Raw genomic sequence first — 25400 nt, 5'->3', positions numbered from 1 at the left:
TGAGCAATAGCAAGGCTTGCTCTCACTCCATATGCTATTGTGTTCAACACTTGCCAGTTCTCTCTCCAAGCAGTAAACCTTGAGAGATGAGAGGTAATTTTTTTCTCATTCAGGGTGCTTAATTAAACAATGTTCCTGAAGCAACTGTCATCCTCCCCCCCAAATGAAAGAAAGTTCAGGCTGGAGAGAAAGAAAATGTGGAGAAGAGAGCAGAAACAGAAAGGAAGCATCAGAACAGGTGCTAAGAAAAGATGAAAAGAGAGGAAGTGTGTTCCAGTGGTGTGCATTAATGAACATTTCGGATGGAAGGTTGTAAAAAGTAATACTTTGAGGTGCGCTAGAGGTTTACCGCGATTCTGTTCTTCTTCTTTCTGATATTCCCAAGAAAATTGTACTCTGATATTGAAGTTCTGAAGCCTGCCTTGCAGTATTACAATCCCTTTTGTCTTTCATTTGTTGTTATCTCAGAGTTCATTTTCAGCACAGAAAGTTTTCCACATAGGAATTTACCCTGAATTTCAACCACAGGTGTCGGTTCCAGGTTTGTTCCTGCAACAAGGTATCTCTTCACGCAGCATTACCTTTGAGTAATAACACAGAACCAGTCACTTGGTGGTATTACTTTCAAGTAATATGCATTTTATTAACTAATTTGGTTTTAATGGGGGGAATAATTATTTGATCCCCTGCTGAATTTGTAAGTTTTCGCTCTTATAGTGTAATGAACAATCATATTTTATCATAGTTTCATTTTAATTAAGAGAGAATTCATCTCTGTGCTTGACTGTGTTTTCTGGGTCATACTCAGCATTTTTCTTCCTCCAAACACGATGAGTTGAGTTGATGCTAAAGAGTTAGATTATGGTTTAATCTTTTCCCCAAGCCTCTCTGAACCATTTAGATGTTCACTGGCAAACCTAAGACGGACAGGAGGACCTTGCGGTTGTTGCAAGATTTCAGTCCATTACGGCGTAGTGTGCTACCAATGGTGTTCTTCGTAACTGTGGTGCCAACTGCCTTCAGATCATTAACAAGCTCCTCCCATGTAGTTCTGGGCTTATCCACCACCTTTCTCATGCTCATTCTTACCCTATGGTCATTTATGCTTCTTCCACTTCCAAATAATTGACAGCTATCACCTTCTCACCCAACCTGCCTGCTGATTGTCTTGTAGCCCATTCCATCTTTGAGCAAGTCTTCAATCGCATCCTTTCACAGCTCTTTGGTCTTGCCCATGGTGTTGGAGAAATTGGAATGGGAGAAACCAATATTATGGACAGGTGTGTTTTTAGAAACATAAGCTGAGATCAGCTGTATTTGTAATCAATGGAGTTATTTATTTCTGGCTGAGTTGTACGGGATAAAATACTTATTTGCACTCATGATGTGCAAATAATGTTATCACTTTTATCTAATGTGGGTTTTTTCCTAGATTTTTAGTTGATATTCTTGTAAGTGAGCAAGCTTAAAAATTCAGCAGGAAATCAATTATTTCCCCGCACTGTAAAAGCAATCATCAGATCATTGTTTTGATACAGCCAGGTGGGTGCTTTTCAGTAGGAACATAATGGCAAGTCTCTTCCCCTACTTCAGTGCAAACATCTGACAGTCACTGTGTTCCTGTGTTGTACGCAATAATAACCAATCTGTTGTTTGTTTAGTTTTTTTATTGGTCTAATTTCCCAAAATGTTTTTTGTGGTTTTTCAGATGGTAGTTGAAATGTGCTGAAGTCATAATTCAGTTGTAGAGTTTTATTTTTCTGGCTGTGTGATTCCTGGCAATTCTCTTAAACTCTTTTTTGTTCATTTGAGGCTGATTAACAAATGATTAGCAAACAGATGCCTGTTTATACATCCAGCTGACACGGCTAATGGTTTTGGGACACTTCATTAAAAATACCCAGTGGCCACTGTACAGGCTCTCCACTGTTTCCAATATCTGTCTCTTTAGGAGAGATTTCTCCAGTACTAATATTCCAGTGCTAATTTTCTCTGTCTAAGACAAAGGGCAACTTCAAGAGCTAATTAAAAAACTGCAGTTCCTCCAAGTGCCACTGGAGGTTGACTCCAAACAGTAGTCACCTGAGTTAAAATGTTCAGCTTTGCAGCACTGAATAAAACATATTTATACTCTGATACAACAAATGCTTTGGGTTCTATTTGATTTTCATGAACAAGACGCTCTCATGACTCATCTAGTGACTCTACTGACCAACCAATCGGTGGCATGCAGTCTAACGACATCACATGTAGTACCTGCTCGGATCACTTGGAACCCCGGCCAAGACCTAATAGAAAACTGTGAAAACTGTAGTGAACTGTGCCAAGTCGATCCAAGTAGGTACTAATGGAAAAGGGGCTATACTGTGAAGCACTGTTGTTAAGATTTGCTATAGAGGTAAACTGACATGATTTAACAACTAGTCAGGTAGCAATTTTCATAACTTCAACAACTAGAAAACCCTTAGATCGGGGTGGTAATTCTCTAGTGATTTAGTTGCAAATAACCTCTTTCATTTAAACACTGACATGTGTCCATTGTTTATTTGAATAAACTAACGTCTGATTTAGACTGAGGTAAATCTCTCTGTATAACGTAACCTACATAAGTGGTTGATATCATTGCCAGCAGAAGAAACACAGAGGGAACTTAAGCTGCTACTAAAAGTAACAAAAACATTAACTAAAACAGGATGCAAAAGTGAAACTCCTCATCATAATAAACACAAGGTAAAACATGAGCAGTGATGGGAATAATGGTGTTACAAGTAACTAACAGCGTTACTTTTTTCAGTAAAAAGTAATCTAGCTAATTACTATTTCTATCGTTACAACGCCGTTACCGTTACTAACAAGAAAATGCGGTGCGGTCGTGTTACTATTTTTCAACAAACAGACGGTTGAAGCTGTGTTCAGCTTACCACATCTTATATCAGTCGCACGGAAGTAGCTGTCTACGTAAGTAATCTGGGTGCTACAGCATTTAGCAGCTGCGCGCGCTACCGCGGGCGGCAATCACTTTTTGGCACAACACCTGGAGCTAGGGGGCAAAACAATCGCATGAGTGCTGCTGTTTGACTATGGAACACTAAAGTAGTCGTGGTAAACCAATCACATGACCACTTCAAGATGGCAAGCAATAAGGTGATATATACGTGTTTTTATATTGTCTTGATAGGCCACGTAAAACCAGAGTCATGATAAACAATATATACGCGGCGTTTTTTCCTTAATAGTTTCGCCACGTTTGCTATCTAAGGACAGCGCTAGCAAGAACTCTCTGCTTATGACCAAAAAACAAGAAACAAAACAAAACAAAAAACAGCCCGTTGGTGTTGGTGGAAAAATGCACCAATCAAAAAATTATATGGCAACATGACATTTGGTTGTTTAGGAAGAGGGGGAAGTTTTAGGAGTGACAGGGAGAGAGAGAGAGAGAGAGAGCGAGAGAGAGAAAGAAAGACAGCAGAAAAAGAGAGAGAGCAGAAAAAGAGAGAGAGCGAGTTTTGAGATGTGAGAGATTTGTGACGTTTAGCGTGTTTGGAGTGTGTAGTTAATGTGTTGTCTTGTGTAGTTAGTGTGTAGTGTTGTGGATAGGTTTTGTGTTGTGTGTCAGAACAATGAGGCGACTGCTGTCTCCAGGTAGAAAACAGGAGTGATACACCTGCTTTCAGGCCTGCAGGTATCAGGCTATGATGTTCTCCTTTATAGTGGACAGAAATTATTTTGCAGTGGCACACAGAATTTGTGTGGCATCTTACTGAATGTAGAACACCTGATTGTTGTGTAAATAGTTTGAAATGATTATATATTAAAAAAAAAGGGTAATAGGTAAATCGGTGCAAATAACTTTGTTGTTTGCAAAACTTGTGCATATGATTTTTAAAATTGACAGTTTATATTCACATTTAAAGTTATGAAATATGATTCAATAAACATGTTTGTGGTTGTTACAGTAAAAATATAACTTTTTCTACTCGGATTTTATGTTTTTTGTCTGATTATAGATCAGTTGTGTTAATACAGTATGTCAAAAGGAAAATATAACTGTAAATTCAGACACGTGAGGTTGTGCTGAAAAGGATGATACCAAACAATAAATCGTTTTTAAAGGTGAAATGTAGAGGTCAAATCGAAAGTAGTTAAAAATGGCCAATTATACCCTGGACCCCATGGTTAAACATTTTTTTTAAAGTAACGCAATAGTTACTTTTCAAGTAATTAATTACTTTCAGTATCTTGTAACTCAATTACTAACTCAGTTACTTTTTTGAAGAACTAGTAACTATAATTAATTACTTTTTCAAAGTAACTTGCCCAACACTGAACATGAGTCAGTGACTCAAAGGTTTTACAGAGAATAAAGCTTACAGTCTAGCAGAATAAACAAATCAAAACCCAACAAACACAGATTTGAAACACTTGGAATCACAATATAAACTCAACAGAAGCCCAAACTCACTTATATTCACAAGGGATTCAAAACCCCCAACACATTACACTTTGTTAATTAATGCAGCAATTACTATGTGGGCGCCAGTTTAACTCACTGGTTAAGCAGGCAACCATCTGCCATACAGTTGTGATGCAGCGTCCTGGGCAGGCAAGAATTTAAAAATCAAGTACATACTTTTTAAAGTGTATTATACAATAATAAAATGTGACCTGCTCTTTCTGGACCCACCTACTGTAGGTGTGTTTGCCTTCCTTAAGCTTTACATTAGCTGCAAACCTTTAAAGCCATTACCGGCCTACTCCTCTTAGAATAACACTGGCAAAGATGCAGACAATGGATGTACACCAATATATTAACATCATATGCTAAGTACACACTGTGCCCACCCGTATAAAACAGACCAGCTGTGTGCCTGCTGTGTGAATTGTTGCCGTTTCCGTCTAAAGGCTCCTGCTGCCCTCTCTTTTACCTCAGCCTCCTACATCAGCATCAATCTGCAAAGACACATCTATGGGATAATTATGCAGAATGAGCGCTCAGACTGGCATCAGTCATTCATGTTGCACTCTGAAGCTGTTTTTACTGTAACATCCATTACTTCTAATTGTGAGAATCACACTATTAGAATGTTCCATTAATCAATGCAGCACTCATAATAACCATTATTAATTCCTCAGCCAGTGGCACATTCTTGTCACATTCTCACCTTTATCAGCAGATTCTCGCTGTCTCTCTCACTCATTTCCTCTCTCTCTGGACTCCTGTCATCTGCCCTCTTGCAAATGGCAACACTGGCCTGTCAGCCTTCAAAGTCTGAAACGGCGAGAACACAAAATGGCAGCACACGCAAACACGCACAAACGCGAGCACATGGCGTTTCATCATTCAGGAGATCTAAAAGAGGCGAGTAGCAGCAGAAATATTACTTGGTGATGTGGATAAACGACCCAATCAGTCAACTGGAAGTGTATGGCCTTTTATTTCCTAACTGCTGTTCACTAAAGTCTGTGGGAATATTAATCGCTGAAATGTACCCCCTACGTCTCCCTCCTCCTGACAGAGAGAAAACGGGAAAAAGAAGACGACTTGAATAATGTCTAAATATTTGAAGAGGTTGATGTGATGTCTGGCTTTGAGCCTCACTGTCAGCGAGTGGGAGAAGAAATCAGCAGAGACTAGGTTGAAGATCTGAGGGGGAGAAAACATGCCTGTTTATTTTTGATCTCTCCTTTTTCTTTCTCTCTGTCTTGCTTTACTTTCACTTTCTTTTTCTGTCTCTCTCTCTTCCCTGCCCTCCCACACTGTAGCTCATTGCTTTCTTAGCTCCCATTTTTTGTTTTCCTCAGACTCCACTTTTTTCTCAAGCCTAAGTAGAAGCCTATGAAAAGCCCCTGTTTACAGTTTACAGCCCCCGTTCTAAAATGACTGGTTAATGCCTAATTAGGAGCAACAGTAACCTTAAATACTCACTGACTCCCACTGTGGACCCCATAGCAGAATGTGTGTGAGTCAGTCAGTCAGTGTGTGTGTGTGTGTGTGTGTGTGTGTGTGTGTGCGTCTCTCTCTTTGTGACACCTACCCTGATTCTCCTGTCCCTGTTCCTGTAGATAACAACCCTTTCTCCACTTCCATGAGCCAAACTGGACTCACTCCCGATTGTAATACAATGTACCAGCTGCCATGTGGGTAAACACTTTGTGCAGGTAGCTAGCGGATGTGATGACAGAGTGAAAGAGTGTGTTTGCAGTCAGCAGAGGAAATGACAGCAGCAGTGACTGATTTTTGGTCCCAGAAGACCAAAGATAACACTGTGCTGGCAAATGCTAATCGACTTTGTGTGTTCAGAAGTGTACTATCTACAGGAAGGACGGCTGGAAAATTCAGCACGTCCCCTGCGAAGCATCCTTAATCCATCCCTTTCCTTGCTTAGGGCTCATCATAGACTGTATATAAAATACTGCATCAAACATTCATATAGTAAGCTTTATGCCACCAAAATACTGCATAGTCAGTCCTGTGAAACCTCTGTGACAGCATTTTGCAACTTTTTGGAACTTTTTTATCTTTTGGTCCCACCCACGTGGTAAGAAATATAGATACAGTTACAAAGTAATGCACCAGGGATGTGCGCCTGCATGGATTTGGCTGATTATAGATGATACTGGGTTGCACTGCAGAAAAAGTTGAGCCAGGTTCAACTTATTCAACTGTGTTGTTTGGCTGGAGCCCAAGGGTGCTGCATCAACAGAATAGCCATATCCAAACAAATGAAAAAGCTGTTTTTTTCCACACAGGACTTCTGTTGGTCGAACAGTCTGTTCTTTTTCTTTTGAAGATTATTTAAGCAAGCATTAAGGGGGAAAAAAGGCTATTGGCGTCCTATCACTAATAATCATGCAGGCTTAGGGAACCAAGAATTAAAGACAAATGTTTGTCTGGGGTATTTTGCTGTTTTATGCTTCTTTTTTTCTTTTTCTTTTTTTTTACTGTATGATCTTGCTGGAGTTCAGTGAGCTTCATAATACTTAATGAAACTTTTTATGAGTCATGAAAAAAATAAAAACTACCACATTAGTCATCTTTATTTTGAATGAAAGTAAAAGACACTGAGATAGCTTTATATTTTATATACAGACAGATTTATGAACACTTTCAACTGGTCTGTGCAAATCAACAAGTTATTTTTGCCTCTACCAGCCAATGCTTTTTCATGCTCTGTAAGAAGAAGAGTGCTGTTAATGGACTTCAGTTCTCTCACCTTTATCTCCTTGCCTTTGCTCTCTGTTGCAGTCATTAGTGATTGTTAACATTTCTGTTCTTGAGAGCTTTAAAATAGATTTAACTCAAAGATGCCTCAAAAGCAAAAGCCATTAGATTCTTGTTTTTTCATCTGTGATAGCCAGGAAGTTATATTTTTAGGTTAAGTAGTGTTTCTTAGAGTGTCAGCTGAGCTTACATGTGAAGGTTTTCACTTGTTGAGACAAAACCATTTTTACATCTTTTTTATTTAAAATTTGAATCATAAAACACATACTCTTCAAAGTCAAACTGTAAAGGAAAAGAACCAGCAGCACTAAGTCCCCATAATGTGAAAGCAAATTCGTTCTAAAATGAGCAACAACCTCCACACAAGTCCAAATGTGATGTTAAAGCCAGGCTCATCTTGTTCTGAAGCAGCGGGGCGGACCAGAGAGCCAGTGAGCTGCCCAGAGGAGGCTGAAACTGTTAAAATGGCTAATTGGGTTTCATGTCATTAGCGCGTTTTGAGGTCATCAGATTAATTCCCCAGACTACCAAGAGACATTTGAGCAGGAAAAGAAATGAAGTGATACTCCACATTTACATCATTTACAACACAGTAGTAGCCAAATGTGTTCTCGCACCACTGCCCAGTAGACAGTGTTATATCAAACAAAACCAGGGTAATCTGGAAAGCAGTCCTCTTGATGACTTAAAAAAAAACTGACTATTTTTTATTAGTAAGTCGTCAAAAGACGATAAAACTGATCAGACATTTGGTGGAAGCTTTTGGGCTCTGACGTATCCAGAGATACTATAGACCAGCGGTCCCCAACCTTTTTTGTGCCACGGACCAGTTTATGTCCGAAAATATTTTTACAGACCGGCCTTTAAGCTGTCACGGATAAAAACAACAAAATAAAACCAGTACCGGTACCAAAAAGAAGAAGATTTATTCATAACACCAAGGAAAAGACCCAGGGAAACAGACTTAACGATAAAAAATAACAATAAAAACCCTGAAAACCATAAAGTTCACATCCGAGCCTCAACTCTCGCAGCCCGTTACCAAACGACTAACGGACCCATGGCCCGGGGATTGGGGAACGCTGCTATAGACCGATTTCTTGTGGGGAGGTTTTGTGCTTTTGCAGGTGTGAATGTATCTTTATGTGGAAAGATTTAATCAATGCTTTGGCGACCATCAAAATGGTCACAAAACTTTAAAGTTGTACATTTGGAAAAAAGTGAACTCAAGTGGTTGAGTTTGAAGATAGCAATGCTAAAACCCATAGATAGTAAAAAGATGCTGCAAAGGTGTGACAAGGAGGCCATTTTTATCTCAAATATAGGATAAATCATCAAGTATCTAAATTATACAAGCCAGCAAGTACTCGAGGAAAACAGTGGTCTGAAGATTCACTGCTGTACTTTTTGTGACTAAAATTTATTTATATATAGATGTTTTTTGTATGATAATGATTCATGTCAAACAGCTGACATTTTAAACCTCGTTTCATATGTAAGGAAGTGCTAAATCTTCTCGTTTTAAAAAATATCAGTTGATCCATGTCTTGTGGACGCACAAATCTCTCTTCCTTTAGTCAGTCTTCCTTAAAGATAATCTGCTGCGAGTTAGGCATTAGTCATCCTGCCCAGTGTTTAAACCCATGTGTGCTTTGCTGTGACAAGATTTTGGATGGGTTTTTTTTATTTTTTTCATAATTGCCATAACCAACATATTAGACTTTGAAATAAGAACAAAGTAGGTCGGCTTTTCAAATGATGAATATTTAAAAACATGTTTTATTAGTAAGTCAACACAACACGATAAACCTGATCAGACATTTGATGGAAGCTTTTGGGCTCTGTCGCCATTTTATACTCAGTCCAGTGAAAACATATTGTTAGCAGCCCAGATGTATGTCTGACCTTCCTGTGACTACCTCTCATTTTAGAGAATGGACTTCTTGTTTATGTAGGAACCGATTTTCTTCAGGCCTCCTGTAAGGGGCTGAATGAATGCATGTCAAAGAGGCCAGTGGATGTATGTTGAATTTCAAATAGTGAAGAGTGCCACCAGGGCTTTAACGAGTGAGATAATTGGACAGGCACTTGCCATGACAAATTTCACTGACATACTGTGTGCAAACATTATTGTCATTAATCATTTCTCTGCATCTCTTTCTGGCCCCACGTGCGCATGCATTCAGCCAACGTGATCATCTGTCTCATTTTTAAATGACATAGCACTGCTCTATGTTTATTGTTTGAGACATGACAAAGAAATGATCTTCAGTACAAATATCTATTAACATGTTGCATGGTGTGTAGACTGTAGGAGTTTGCAGACTGTGCAGCCGTTTTATACTTTGCTCATTATCCTTGCTGACTTACAATAAGTTTGTTGCTCTAACACTCAGAAGAGGCACTTGTCATCTTCTGAGTCAGCTAATGCATTAAGCGCCAAAAAAGAAACAGTGGTTCTGTATTTCATAAGACTGGACTTTTATATTAATTCAAGGAGAGTTTTTCCAAACTTCACTTTCAGGCAAAAAATGTAGCTCTACCTGAGGAGGTGGTGTTATGGTGACCCAGTGCAGTGCATTTTGTGAACTTGCGTCATTGCACTTCACAGCAGAGTACCTCAATGTCCCTGAACACTCTGAAAGGAGGAGAGCTTAACAGTATAAAAGCCAAAGGTTTGGAAGCCCTTCTTTAATATTCCTGTATAGAAAAGCTTTCATTACGGACTCCTTTCCTCTTGTCTTCTCTCTTCTCCTCTGCTCTCCCTCTTCTTTCCATGGCCAAGACAGCATCTCTCTGCATACTAAGCAGGGCCCCATACGGCCCAATTTGCACTGCCCAATTTACTGGTGTCGCTTCACATTTGTTGGGGGAGAAGCTGAGGCCATTTCCCTGATCCCCACAAAGAGGGAAGGGGCACGAGAGATGGTGAGGATGAGGGAAAACTGGAGGTGGCTCAACTGACAGATCAAGCCTGAACCACATCAACTATGACATTTAAACTGATACACGTATATTCACAGACACACATGCTCACAGACACTTATATCTGTGCACACATACACAGTCCAAAGCATAAAATGAGAAGCCAAACATACACCGCATTACAACTCACAGTTGCACAGCTAACCCCCAGAGAGATGAGGAGAGAATAGATGGGAAAGATGAAGGGAAAGAAGGAGGAAGGGTTTGGGGGGGTGGGGATAAGAGGGAGGGACAGACACTGTGCTGACAGGACTGTGACAGGGCTTAATTACCAAGCGAGCACTGCACACTGGAAGCAATTTCTAAGGATTGTTGTCATTTGAATAGATTAAAACGCCCTTTCACTGGACTAAGCTGTCTCACCAGCGACTTGCCTCTGCTGTAGATGAAAAGTCCGAGGCAAATCAAAGAGGAGAAGACACCGGCAGAGCCAGAAATGGAGGGAAGGAGGCAGAGAGGGGTGTCACAGAGGGCACTAACAGCAACACCATGTAGGGTTTTTTTGTTTGGTTGGTTTTTTTGCTGCAGAACAGGAGCATGTTGTGTGTGGATGCAAACATAAACACTAAATTAATGATGGTCTCCCTCTCTTAATGCCCAAATCCTCCTACCTCTTTCCCGTGCAGCACCATGTGGGTGTTTAACAATTAAAAAAATCTCACTTGTCTTCCCATGTGGATTTAAATTGACTAATAACTGTCTTTTTCAATTATCTTCCCCTTCTCTTTCACTACCCTCCTACATACCTGCAGACACCGAAGGCTGCGAGCACACATGGAGGAAGTTTCATGGCCACTGCTACAGATATTTCACCCGCAGACACACCTGGGAGGATGCTGAGAAAGACTGCAGGGAGCACAATGGCCACCTGGCCAGTATCCACAGTGTGGCTGAGCAGAACTTCATCAGAGGTGAGTGAGGAGAAACGGGACAATAGCAGATTTGGCACAGAGTGCAGTTCTTTCTGATGTTGTTGCTCTGCAGAAAAACTAAAGTTAGGAAGACAAATTTGGACATTCAAGGGCCAATAAGTCTTGCTATTTTTCTGCAATGTTAGATGACAGCTCACTAGAGCATGCCCGAGGTTAGGTGGACATAAAATCTCCAAGTTGAAACCTCAGTTAATGAGACTCTAGCAACTTTGACACAGCCATTCTAGGAGCTAAATGCTAACAACAGCATAGTAACAGCAGCACCATGCTGATGCCACCTCCTTAGTGTTTCTGCCTCATGTTTACCATGTTCATTGTCAGGAGCTGAGGCCTATGTGCAGTTCTGTTTGTAATGGAGCCGTCCACTTAGTTTATGATTGTTTATTATACCCACATCCATTCATCCATCCATTTTCTGCCACAGTCTGGGTCACAGGGACAGAGATGCCAAGACCTACTTCTCCCTAGCTATCCCCTCTAAGGGGACAGTGAGGTGTTTCCAAGCCAGCCAAAACATTAATTTCTTCAGTTTATCCTGGATATGCCATGGGCCTCCTTGTAGTAGAACATGCAGGAAGCACATTAGCTAGGAGGCATCCAGGAGGTGCCCAAGAAGTGCATCCTATTCAGATGTCCAAACCAACTGAACTGATGCAGAGGAGTTGTAGCTCTCTGCTGATTTCCTCCTGAATAACCAAGCTCTTTAGGCTCTAAGGCTGAGCCCAGACACCCTTTGGCCGAAGCTCATTTCCACCATTTGTATCTACGATCTTGTTCTTTTGGTCTCTAACAAGAGCTCATGGCCATAGAGGAAGGTAGGAATATAAATCGATAGCTCGCTTTCTCTCTTCACCACAGTCAACAGTTTCTGAGTCACTGCCACACCAGTCCATCTGTCAGTCATCCACTCTACACCTTCCGCATTTGTGAATAAGACGCTGAGATACTTAAATTCTTCCACTTGTGGTAACATCAACAAAATATGCTTACATTTTTCAACTGAAGATTATTATGTTTCAGTGTTGAGGACATCTGAAGATTTAGTATTAGAGAGCATCCTCAGATAGATATTCACTCTTTCTATTTCATGTTGCTATGTGTCAGAAATATCTGGTGACATTTGTAATCACCAGTCACGTTTAAAGAAGACATTGCTCAGTTTAAATGATGGTGCTGATTTAGTAATAATAGCCTAACCTGCTGTCACTTGGATGGCTGCCTTTGCCTCCTGCACAAAGCTTTTAGAGTGGAGTGAGTGATATATACTTTTGTACTTTAGTATCATACTTGGAGATGACACCTGACCTTCCCTTTTATGTTTTCCCTAACTCAGTATTAAATATCTCTATAGTTCAGCTGTGGACGGATCTTAAAGGACTTGATTTTGCTGCCGTTGAAAATAGCCTTAAGGAGCAAAGTCTTTTTAGCTAAATAAATCTATCATTTGTTGCAGTGAGATGACCCTGCAGGCCCTGATATAAGTGTCTGTACAGTAAGTGATATTGATAGTGCTATATTCTTTCTGCAAATGTTATTTTTTTCAACTTTTGTGGTAGCTTCACCAAAGCAAATGAATCCATAACCTGAAACTTAATAGGAAAAAATGAACTTGATTTAATTACAATTATTAGGACTTCTGAGTTTTACGTATGTGAAACAGGCTCATGCCTTGGAAAGGTTTATGACTACTTTAGTAAGATCCATATCTTTTAACATAAAGATTTGCATTTTAGGTGGTAGGGGGCATTAAGTTACATGAATAGCATACAAAAAAGGTGTGTGACATCACCAAAATATCATCATACATCTCTTTTCATGGGCACTTGTCTGTTCAAGGTCATCTCCTCACGCACCTCCAGTTAGCTTCCAGCATAGCTGCTATTTTTAGAGCACTTAAACATGGTCCATTCTGACTAATCAGGTATATAGATCTGAGTTTTTACCACAGACATCAACCTACTGGGACAGCAAACATAACCTTGTGTGACGGAGTGACTTTTGTGTCAAGGATCATCCCTGTTGATTAGCTCTGGATCTCAGTGTACAATCCAGAGGCCAAGCAACAGCTTTCTGGGTTTGAATCTGCAGCATCCAAAATAGACATTCACGGTTTTGTCCACTGAAGACTGTCAAGGCTAAGTCGTAATGTGTGTATTGAGGTGCGTGCCATTACTTCCCAGATTTGGGTTCATTCGGCTCCATACCAGTTAGCCCGCATCTCCAAAATTAAATATTAGTTGAAAGGTTATCGTTTTCATACTTTGGAGGTTATCCAGTGCACATGACAGACCCACACATGCAGGTGGTCAGCTGAGGAGTTAATGATCATGCTCTGTATTTGTAATATGAACTGATGAACCGAGATGTGCTGCTGTGGTTGTTTTAGTATGTAATTATGGTGTTTGGTGTCCTTTCCTGTTGTCCTGAATTATTTGCAAATCCTATTTTAAATTTTGCCAAACAGTTGAAGAGCTAAATACTGCTATGCTTGTGGTTTAATGTGAGCTCCTTGGCTCTTCCACTCATGTTCATTGTGGACTTAAGTATTTGGCCACAGAGAGCAGTTTATTAGTGCCAGTCAGCATTACCATGCTAATATCCATTCAGTTTTTCTTTGGTGTCCCATAAAGCTTCATCTCTTCATTCACTTGTGTTGTAATAAGACCTGATCATCAGCAGCAAGCTATTCTGGATCAGCCGTCTGTCCCGAGCAGATGCCAAGAAAGGACAGTACCATCCACCTAGCACTGATCTTTCTCCTATTTGCTCACCGTTACCAAAAAGTGTGTTTAATTGCCTCGAAAATGGACGTCTCCACCCCTGCAATAAGAGGATCACAGCCATTAGGAAGATTAATGGGCCTGGTAATGATGTTAATCAGATACACCATGATTGAAATTCCATTACTTACAGTATGTGCAAGCACATGCACATGGCTGGCCTACTGCACACAGAGATACACCCCCCCCACACACACACAAATGAGATTAACCCAAAACACCATTAGGGAAATATCCTTTCACACAAACAAAAATCTCATCACAAGTATACCGCAGACAGAACTAATATATCTCTATTAATGGTCATCATTCATCTGAGGTCAGCCAGCTCCAAGACTGTCAAGCTTGAGTCAAGCTCATGTGTGAAACCTGCACTAAGAAGAATAAGAGTACCCTGAGTTATACTACAAAGCCCTCCACTGTTTTACACCAAGGGTCAGTTTACGGGCCACAGTGTAGCACTGCCAAACTCACGAAACAGTTGTTTTGATCCTTACTCTGGAGGAGCTTTGTGAAGTTTGTGAGGGTCAACATGAACTATTCATGATGAGATGGTTTGGCTTTTTGGGGGTTTTTTCATTTCTTTTATATGTTTTTTTATTTTATATATAGTGAAACTGTTACCGGCTGGGAGTGTGGAAAGGAAAAGCAGCAGCCACATTTGATCCTGACCTATACTACAGCGTGATCTCATAGTCATGTAAACTAAGGGCCTGATGAGGCATATTTCTAATGCAATAAACACAATCGATTCAGTAGAGTTCAGTTTTATTTATATAGCGTCAAATCATGACAGCAGTTGCTCCACTGTCCTTAATAATTTAAGGTAGAAACCCTACAAAAATCCACAGCTCAATATTGCAAAAACTTTATATAGCTGTAGTTTTCATCTCTTTTAGCGTGATACCTCTGACCAGTGGTTTTCAAACTCACATGCCCAAGGCACAGCAGAGGGAGAGCCAGATTTTCAAGGAACATCTGTATTTATATCAGCACAAAATACCCTCTGTGCTATCCACTTGTATTGTCGGACTAAGGCACTTTTGGCTTCCCTTTTGCAACATCTGGACCAAACCTAGCACGTTTTTTTTGGTTCTGTGTTTTTGTTTTGTTTTTGAAAGAGTGTTGCAACAGCAAAAGCATATGGCTTCCCTTCATCACCTCAGCAGACACTTTCACACTATCCAATGAACAGTCTGCCTCTATATAAGATCCAGCTTATTTGGTAAAAAGTGGCTAACTTTCTCCAGCAGGTAATGTCCTCAGAATGAGGCCAGTGCAGATTAAGTCATGTGACAGGTAGTTTGCAATAGTTTTTTTCACTCTTTACTTTAGGTGCTGGCTTTTCAGCACTGGTGTTTTGTTGCTTCACACAACAAAGTGATTAGTTTCCGACCTGAATCAGGGTCTGTGATGTGTCACAGCCTCATGACAAATGTTTTTAAAGGATTTTTTGGCAGAAATGAGTGTGTATCATGTACTTATACAGTAAACTATAGAACAACAATTCATTCATAACAATTTCTTTGTAGTATGTTATAATAATAATGTCTAGATGTCAAAAAATACATTGAATTGCCCCATATATGTCTTTATTGTTTATTTGTAGGTGTGGGTACTGTATGTCGTGCTCTACAGTTTTCTGTATCCATTATTTTTGTTTGCAATTTCTTACTCAGGTCTGAGCCATGACAACACCTGGATTGGGCTAAATGATCGGACAGTAGAAGATGATTTTCAGTGGACTGACAAGATGGACCTGGTGAGGATCCAGCTGTTTTTGTTTTGTTTTGTAGTCAGCTGCTGATCCCAGGGTACTTAAAGCTCCTGGAGTTGCAGAGTAAATTTTGATGTGCTCATTGTAGCAGCAGTCGTGATTCCCAACAAAATGTTTTCTCCGCTGCCTGTAGAAAAAGTAGCACTTTTTGCTCAGGTTTGTTTCTTTAACCTTGCCTGCTTGTGTATGTGTGCAGCAATATGAGAACTGGCGTGAAAACCAGCCAGACAACTTCTTTGCTGGAGGAGAAGACTGCGTGGTGATGATTGCTCATGAGAATGGCAAATGGAATGACGTGCCCTGCAACTACAATCTGCCCTACGTCTGCAAGAAGGGAACAGGTGAGAACAACACAGGGGGAAGAAGAGGAGAGGAGAGTTTTCTGCAACTGAAACAGTTGATAAAGATGACTGAGAAAAGAGGTAGGGAGGCAGAGAGCAGCAAGATGTAAATTGGAAAAAGAGGAAGAGGTTGCAAAGAGTGAGAGGTGTCAGATCTGAAGTGCGAGGCAGCAAGGGATCGGACTGAAGAAGGCAGAGACAGAATGAGGATGTACAGCTCACCGCGCTTTGCTGTCAGCTCTTTAGTTTCAAATCCTGTACAGCCTTTAAAATAGAATCACAAAATAGAAAGGTGATGAAAAGTTCTTGAGACTGTGTTTTTTTATGTAAAGCAGCTCGAAAATGCTGCACACTGTCTCTATCAAAGCACAGAGACTGACAGCACACGTACCTTCAGGTGATTCTGAATATCCTGACTGTGTCATACTTTACATTACACACATCTTTGTGTGGTGCAAGAGATTAAGACCAAGCCTCTTCAGTCACTCTGCATACCTTAGAGTCACACTGCTTGCGTCTTACAAGCCCTCTCTGTCTGATGTCCTGTCATCCTCCAGCATCAACTTTAACAAGTTTTCCACACACGGCTCATGTCCTGACTCGATTCTTTTTGTTACCCCTGTGCTGTTTTAGTTATCATTGTATATGCCGCTACCTCTTCTTTATGTCTCCTGTTTCGGCTGTCCCATCTAAGTGTAGGCTTCTACGTGTTCCTCTGAGAGCATATTAGAGCTTATTTTTTCATACAGGTCAAACTTGTGATCAAGGGCAGGAGGCTTGACATATAAATAGGTAAGCCAGGCTGGTTTAGAGCAATACTGGGGCACAAAAAGACACTGGCGGCTGCATTTGAAAAAAAAATTATCCTGGAGGTTTTTGTAAATGGTCTGCATTTACCGAACATTTATGTGACTTGAAGATTAAAAATGTAAATAGAGCTCTTTTTCACCTATTCATCAACTATAAAAGTTACATCATGGGTTAAAGATGACTGCAGTACAGAGACAGTAATGAACACCAAGGTGGTTGTGCAAACTTTTATAAATCATGATAGGCGTTAGTCTTTTTTTATCAAACACTTTGTCAGTAGTCAGAAGGATTTCCTCAGTGTTTAGAGTTTCTTCTTTCCCTTACAGATAGTGTTAATAGACTGATAATTTTCGTACTTCTTATATGTTTGCAAATCATTGATATGTTGGATTGGTCTTTATTTCAGGTGTTAATTGCCTTTCAATCTCAGGCGATGCTTACGCTTTGCTTTAAGGAAGCATAAAGGTGTCTTGTTGACTGTGCTTTTTTTAATCACACTCTATTTACTTCTAAGTTGCATTGTTACAACATTTAAAGCATTCTGGTCTTCTCTGTTAGAAGCGTGGGTATCATATGGTTTTTATCATGTCCCTGCGTTTCTTTTGGAGTTTTACACCTGGATTCTCAGGCCAGATTTTTTTTTCTTTCCTTGCTTGCCTCTGTTAGATCCTGTCACCTGATGTTCATACAGCCTGACTTTAAACTGAAAAACCTAACATGAAAACCTCATTGATGGCCATCATATCAAATGAACCTAGCTATTTGTGCTTATTTGTACCAGGTATAGAGAATGTAATATTTGTAGCCTTGTGAACAGTGTCATCATTTATCTGACAAATACTAAATACAAAACCAGTGTGTGAAAAGTCTTCCTGATTCAACAGCTAATAGAACCAATTCAATAGCTGGTAAGGACCAGATTTTTTATTATGCCCTGATAGAATTGAAAGCGGGTGTACTTTCTTTTTTGCTTAATTGTATGTGTTTTTTGATGGATAGACAGTTCTTTGGTTAATCTGTTCCCCGGTACATGATGTGCTGGTATCTGATTGAAATGTTAAGGAATAAATGAAAAAGTGCAAAAGTGATAATTACACAGTTGTGGCACTTTAAAAAGAAAACATCTTTGTCACATTTAATTGATTTTGTTTGAAACTTCATGTCTGTGACTCATCCTCATACTCAACAGTCTTTTTCTGTATTGTCCTTTACTCTGAGGTCTATGCTCTGGCTCTCTTACCTCTCTTACCTTAGATTTAGTTTATTTTTGTTCTTGGTTCAACTGCTGGCTTTGCTGTAGTAGAAAATGGCATTCTGAAAACAATTTCCATAAAAGCACTATTACTTCAAAGGTTTTATGTCTCAACCACTGTTTGCCACCTGCCCTTTTTTCTGCTCTGTGATTTCAATTTTGTGCAAATCATCAGTCTCACTGTCCCCCTATCATCTCTCCTCCCATCATGGAGTTGAGTATTATAAGTTCGAGTGTTGGTATATGACCATGGGAGTCTGTGGTCTTCTCTGGAGTTGGATTGAGTTGTTCTTTTCAAGTCTTATGTGTGTTTTGGGAAAATAGGATCAGCAGCAGATGTTGGATCAGCCAGTTGATCGTGAAGACGTGTACAGAAAACGGGCCGCTGCTATATTGGTGTATCAAAGGAGAGCGGTTTCCCTTGTGAGCAAGGTGTTGCAGCACCTCTGCTGCACACTGTCACAAGTCCCAGGCATACAGCCCACCTCTGACCTTAATCAGTCACTTACAATCACCAGCATCTTTTCATCTTTTCCCTGCTTCCCTGTCATCCTCTTTTTCACTCACTCAAGTAACCCCCATGTACTGTCTGATCGTATCAGTGGAGTTCTCAGCTCCATGCTGAGACTCATTTCTAATTACCCCAGCTCATGTGATCTGATTCTCTTCTCATCACACGAGCCAATCGGGCATCTTGATCAGCTGCTTAGGGGGTCAGTTAGGGTGGCGTGTTGTACTTATAGTGATGATTTCTTTTATTTCACTAGCTGGGCCCACGTCCTCATTTTAGGTTTGACAGCATTTTAGTAGGTAAAAGTGGATGCTTTGACATGAATTGAGCTGCGGTTTGGGGAAGGCCTCAAAGGGTCCTGGCAGATCCCCATGTACTAAATAGAAGTGAAGAAGTTAAAGAATGGAGAACAAGGAGGGAGGGAAGGTGGGGCACGTAAACGAGAATGATCAGCTTGCAGAACTGGGGGAACCTATATAGATGACAACCGGAAGGAGTGTGTTTGGAGGCGTGGTCCTGCTCCTGAAATTCCGATAGATAATCTCCAATTAAGCAAAGAGACCTGATGCAGTCATCTCATAAGACAGTACAGTATTAGTACTTTGACTCTACTCATTGCACTGTACTGTATTTTTGAATTTGGGTTGGAATAATATTTCTAATGTACTAATATTTTTTACATTATTATAGCGGAAGGTTCAGTTACCTTTTTGTCCTTCAAGGACTACTTTTTACTTTCTTACTTTGGGTCCATTTCAGAGCCTGTACTTTTCCACTTTTACTTGAGTAAAGAAGTTCCTTCAGTACGTCAACTTTTAGTGGAGTATTTTTAACACACTTAACTCACTACTTAACTACTTAACTAAAGAAAGTCTGTACTTTTGCCACCTCTGTAGAAGGATATATATATCTATATCTATACAGCTCTGGCCTTTTTTACTAAAAAAGATGATCTTTGTAGGATTGATTAAACTTGTTTCAACATTCAGATGCAATATTTGATTCCTGGATCAACGTTATCCAAGTAAGGGATAAAGAAAAAATGGAAAAAAGCGAAACTGATTGAGTTCAACATTTACATTTGGATTACGGTGACAAGAATGTCACGCAGTCATCTGCCTCTGAGCTCTTCTAGCAAGGATGAGAAGAAATTTACCTACAACAAGACATGTAAGTATTACAAAATTATTCAGTTTTTTATGGCTTATTACATACAGAGGGGGGAAATCTAATTTTGCATGACATACAGACACTGTGAACGCTTTGGGAAATAACAGGTTGATGTCAGTGCCTTCAGCTGTTCATGTGTCCACTGGGGTGTAATATAGCCACTGTGTAATACACACAAACCTGCTATTTCTGAATTCTATTTTGTATTTGCAAGAGAAGCTTTACCAGCTTCTACCTTAGTATGAGACCTACAAGCCTTTTATATCATTCAAAGGGACAGATATTTATGAATTTTACTGGAAAGTAGTGCACAAATTTCCAGTGTAATAATATTTATTTTGTTTGTTTGGTCTGATGATGAGTCTAGCCATTCAGAGAGAAAATGGAAGGTAAGAAGAAAATGGCTCTCCTCGCCAACCCTTCCTGACCAGGCACAAACTTCCCCCAAGCTCCCCACATATTCTCCACAGGGACATGCCTGCAGGAACACAGCAGAAGGTCAAGGCCTGCAAGCAGCCCTCCAAGGAAACGCTGTCTGACCAAGCCAGACTGCTTACCAGCTCAAAGCTATAAGCTACGTTTTTCAAATAGTCTTCTTTTAATTTAAATAAAAATGGAGGAAAAAAATCCTACTTGCAGTTTTGTGTTTTTGCTTCTTAATATCTGTAGAAAGATGGCGCCGCGGATGGCAGCCTCGATACTGCGCTCTCTCGCACTTTTCTTGTTTCTGTTTATTTTCTGCGCTTTTGGTCACTCAGACCACATCACTTTCTCCAGAGATCAACTGCTAAACATCAGGCAGTCGTCTCACTATAGTTCTTATCCATTTTTCTCAAACCCGGAAAGTTTTTTGGAGATTTTAGTTGGAGGCGCAGCAGCTCTCTGTGGCTCCTGGAGAAGACGTAGACGGGGAGTCGCACTGGTGAAACTACGTCGGCGAGGATTCCTCACGGCACTCCCCTCCATTCACCTCGCGAATCTCCGCTCTCTTCCAAACAAAGTTGACAAATTACTGCTCTTAAACCAGACTAACAAGGACTTTGCACGCTCTGCTGCCCTCTGCTTCACTGAAACCTGGCTCAGTGAGCGAGTCCCTTAAATCTGCCGGGCTTCCAACTTCACCGGGCAGACCTCGAAACGGAGCTCTCAGGGAAAACAAAGGGTGGTGGAGTCTGCTTCTACATTAATGAAGGTTGGTGTACTGATGTCACAGTGTTACCGAAACACTGCAGCCCACACTTGGAAAGTTTTTTCATCAATTGTAAACCGTTTTATTCACCGCGGGAGTTTTCTTCCTTCACGCTGGTCAGAGTTTACATCCCTCCTCAGGCCAACGCGAACAACGCACTATGCGAGCTGGCTGACCAGATTACCACCCTGGAAAGGAAATTCCCGGATTCCTTTACAGTTATCCTTGGGGATTTTAACAGAGCAAACCTAAACCACGAACTCCCTAAATACAGACAGCATATAGACTGCCCCACCAGGGACAACATCATACTGGATCACTGTTACACCACTCTAAAAGATGCCTATCGCTCTGTGCCCCGGGCAGCTTTGGGACATTCTGATCACTGCCTGGTCCATCTTATTCCAGTTTATAGGCAAAAACTCAAACGTGCCAAGCCTGTAGTCAAAACTGTGAAGAAGTGGACTAACGCAGCAAAGCAGGAACTGCAGGACTGTTTTGAATGGACTGATTGGACTGTTTTTGAAGCTGCATCTGATAATCTGGATGAGCTCACGGACACTGTGACATCATACATCAGTTTTTGTGAAGACGTGTGTGTGCCAACAAAGACCTTTTGCACATACAACAACAATAAACCATGGTTCACTCCTAAACTCCAACATCTTCGTAAGGCCAAGGAGGACGCCTACAGAAGTGGTGACAGGGCCCTGTACAAGCAAGCCAGGAACACACTGACCAAGGAGATCAAAGCAGCTAAAAGGATCTACTCCCAGAAGCTGGAAGAACGGCTCTCAGCCAACGACCCTGCGTCAGTGTGGAGAGGCCTGCAGGAAATCACCAGCTATAGACGCCCCCCACCCACTGTTGAAGCAAACAAAGACCTGGCCAACGAGTTAAACACTTTCTACTGCAGGTTTGAGATGGACAGACTCCCACGCCTCACCCTCCCCTCCCCAGAGACATTGCTTCAGACACTGACCCCCAACACACCTCCCACCTCTCCCCCCTTCACCCTCCCCAATCCAGTCTCAACGACCACCACCACCCTCTCCAATCCAGACTCAACGACCTCCATCACACCTCTCACCCCCCTTTCCTCCTCCCTGAAACTCAGAATACACACTGAGGATGTGAGCCGACTATTTCAGAAACAGAAGCCCAGGAAAGCCCCCGGACCAGACGGTGTCTCACCCTCCTGCCTCAAAACCTGTGCTGAACAGCTGGCTCCCATCTTTACTCGCATCTTCAACAGATCCCTGGAGCTGTGTGAAGTTCCCTCCTGCTTCAAACGCTCCACCATCATCCCTATTCCCAAAAAACCCACCATCACAGGACTGAATGACTACAGACCTGTCGCCTTGACGTCTGTGGTCATGAAATCCTTTGAACAACTAGTGTTAGCCCATCTGAAGGACATTACAGGCCACCAGCTGAACCCTCTGCAGTTTGCCTACCCGGCAAACAGGTCGGTGGATGATGCAGTGAACATGGGGCTGCATTACATCCTGCAACACCTCGACCGCCCGGGAACTTATGCCAGGGTCCTGTTTGTGGACTTTAGTTCGGCTTTTAACACCATCGTGCCTGAACTTCTCTCCTCCAAACTCTCCCAGCTCAGCGTGTCACCAGCTACCTGTCAGTGGATCACCAGCTTCCTGACAGATAGAAAGCAACAAGTGAGGCTGGGGGAGATCACCTCTGAAACTCGGTCCCTCAGTATTGGTGCCCCTCAAGGATGTGTCCTCTCACCACTACTGTTCTCCCTCTACACTAATGACTGCACCTCCAAGAACTCGGCTGTTAAACTCCTAAAGTTTGCAGATGACACCACCGTCATTGGCCTCATTCAGGATGGTGATGAGTCTGCATACTGGCAGGAAGTTGAGCGGCTGGTACTCTGGTGCAGTCAGCACAATCTGGAGCTGAACACTCTTAAAACTGTAGAGATGACAGTGGACTTCAGGAGACATCCCTCAACTCTGCTCCCCCTCACTATATCAGACAACCCTGTGTCGACTGTGAAGATCTTCAAGTTCCTGGGTACCACCATCTCCCAGGACCTGAAGTGGGAGACCAACATTAACTCCATCCTCAAAAAGACCCAGCAGAGGATGTACTTCCTGAGACAACTGGGGAAGTACAGTCTTCCACAGGAGCTGCTGATCCAGTTGTACACTGCAGTCATTGAGTCTGTCCTGTGCTCCTCCATCACAGTCTGGTATGGTGCAGCCACTAAACAGGACAGGAGCAGACTGCAGCGGACTGTACGGGCAGCAGAAAGGATCATCGGCGCCCCCCTGCCCTCCATCCAGGATCTGTACCTCTCAAGAACCAGGAAACGGGCAGGGAAAATGATTACAGACCCCTCACACCCTGGACACAGACTTTTTGATCTGCTGCCCTCTGGCAGACGGTACAGAAGCCAGCAGACCAGGACCACCCGACACAGGAACAGTTTCTTTCCCCTCGCCATCTCCCTCCTAAACAGTTGACCTGTCACACTGCCCCCACTGCCAGACTGCAACTGCACCTTATGTACATTCTGTAGTATTCATTCCACTTCATTTCTGTATTCTATGTATATAAGTTTAGATTGGTTATTTATAGTTGGTTTACACAGCTTTGTGTATGTATGTGTAATGTATATATAGACACGTGTGTGTGTGTGTGTGTGTGTGTGTGTGGTGTGTGTGTGTGTGTGTGTGTGTGTGTGTGTTTATGTGTGCGTGTGATTTACATTGCTGTGCTTGAGAGCCTCCATCTACCGGAACCAAATTCCTTGTATGTGTCTGCACATATACTTGGCCAATAAACACGATTCTGATTCTGATTCTGTATGTTTGGGATGCACAGACTCGATTAAAACACACATTATCTGCAGCTTTTTCTCCTACACAACACTAATGAACCCTCTGGTTCCTTTAAGCATGTCTAAGTGCAATCATTCATATGTTTTGGTTTTTCTCACTTCTGCAGCTGGTCCGTCAAGTTATTGTGTCCCAGGAAGCACTTCCATTTTCTTTAGTGTTTTTTTTTTTTTTCTATTTGTGTTTTTTTTATTACATTGTTATTCTGTTTTGTGTACTTTTGCAGCTTTTTTCTAATTCCTGGTGTTTTCACAAGTTGCAGTGCATTTGACCTCTCAGAGTTGGGCATGTGTGAAACATCTCACGTAGGAGACATTAACTTCCTAAGGCCCGAACTCTTTCATGGCATGGATTTTTATTTCTCTTTGCTATTTGGGCTGATTGGGACCTGATGAATGTAAAAACAAAGAATTACCTGATTTTTTTTTTTTTACCTGATTTTTCTTTCTCAGAAAAATGAGATCTACATATGAGGACATTCGTTTTAAATTTCGATAGAACAGTGGAAGTATAATGTCCTCTTAAGTGGATAGACCCTTATAGAGCAACATTTAGTATTTTGGTCTAGACAATCCAAAATGTGATGTCCACATATGTGAACATCACATTTTGGAGGAGGTCCTAGGAGGTTAAGGATGTATCCTAGTCAGATGCATCCAAGGTCACTCCCAAAGCTTGTAGACATAGGTGAGGGTAGGAATCGACACATAGATCGACCGGTAAAAATTAATTTACACTCAGCTTTTTCTTTGCCACAGCTGACAGATACTGCATCCACATTATTGCACACATTGCATTAGTCAATCTCCAATCTACTTCCCTTACTCATGAAGATCCCAAGATACTTGAATTTTCCATTAGAGGCAACAACTCTTTCCCAATCCAAAACAGTCACCCTTTTCCAACAAAGGCTGACTGCAAAAAGCAAGGAGAAGATCCTGCAACCACCAAACCTGACATTCTCCACTCCTCGGCTGTGTGTGCCTAGAAATTCTAAACATAATCTGTGGCAAAGCGCAGTCCTAGTAAAGTCCAGCCATCACTTATTGCCATTGTGGTTCTACAGGTATTGAATAACCTGTACCAATGGGCCTAATACTCCCAAAAGGCCCCCACACACAGGACACCCTGAAGGACGCAGTTAAATGCCTTCTCCGAGGCCACAGGTTATAAATCCAAGTGGACTTTGACTGAGATCCGTTACCTGTGGTGTATTTCTGTTTAGTGAACAACAAAACAAAACCATTATCTCGGTTGATCTGAGCAGCTGTCAGTGTTCACACAAACAGACTTTCTTAATAAACAAAACTGAGTTTGAACATAACTCCGTGTGAGACATACTCCCATAGTGTTGTGCAGAGAATACACACACACACATTTGCACATCTCTCTGATTTGTTTTCACATGATTGCCAGTAGGTGTGCGGATGTTTTGAGGCCATAAAGGAACCAACTAGAGGAACCCAGCAGCTGTCTGCAGCTTTCCGCATGACTCACACTGACTACCCCCCTGCAACACAAGAAAAACGGCAAAGAAAATAACTCTAGATATTTTCACAAC

General features: G+C 41.4%; 1 protein-coding gene and 1 long non-coding RNA gene across 4 annotated transcripts in view; one reads left to right on the top strand and one right to left on the bottom strand.

Moving 5' to 3' along the window:
- Window positions 1-25400, top strand: part of ncanb (neurocan b) — a 172641-nt gene that overhangs the window by 135244 nt on the left and 11997 nt on the right. For all 3 annotated transcript variants that reach the window (XM_019352045.2, XM_025903081.1, XM_025903082.1), the window contains exons 12-14: window positions 10960-11118; window positions 15599-15681; window positions 15893-16037. In XM_019352045.2, coding sequence (XP_019207590.1) covers window positions 10960-11118; window positions 15599-15681; window positions 15893-16037 — 387 coding nt within the window. The remainder of the gene's footprint in view (window positions 1-10959; window positions 11119-15598; window positions 15682-15892; window positions 16038-25400) is intronic.
- Window positions 4764-6383, bottom strand: LOC112843867 (uncharacterized). The gene is made up of 3 exons (XR_003216408.1): window positions 6036-6383; window positions 5163-5269; window positions 4764-4950 (listed from the first exon to the last, which is right to left on the bottom strand). It is a non-coding gene; the product is annotated as an uncharacterized LOC112843867 (long non-coding RNA).

The sequence above is a fragment of the Oreochromis niloticus genome, linkage group LG23 (genome assembly GCF_001858045.2).
Source record: "Oreochromis niloticus isolate F11D_XX linkage group LG23, O_niloticus_UMD_NMBU, whole genome shotgun sequence".
Lineage (NCBI taxonomy): Eukaryota > Metazoa > Chordata > Actinopteri > Cichliformes > Cichlidae > Oreochromis > Oreochromis niloticus.
Note: the sequence above shows the minus strand (reverse complement) of the source record. Positions and strands in the feature narration are given on the sequence as shown.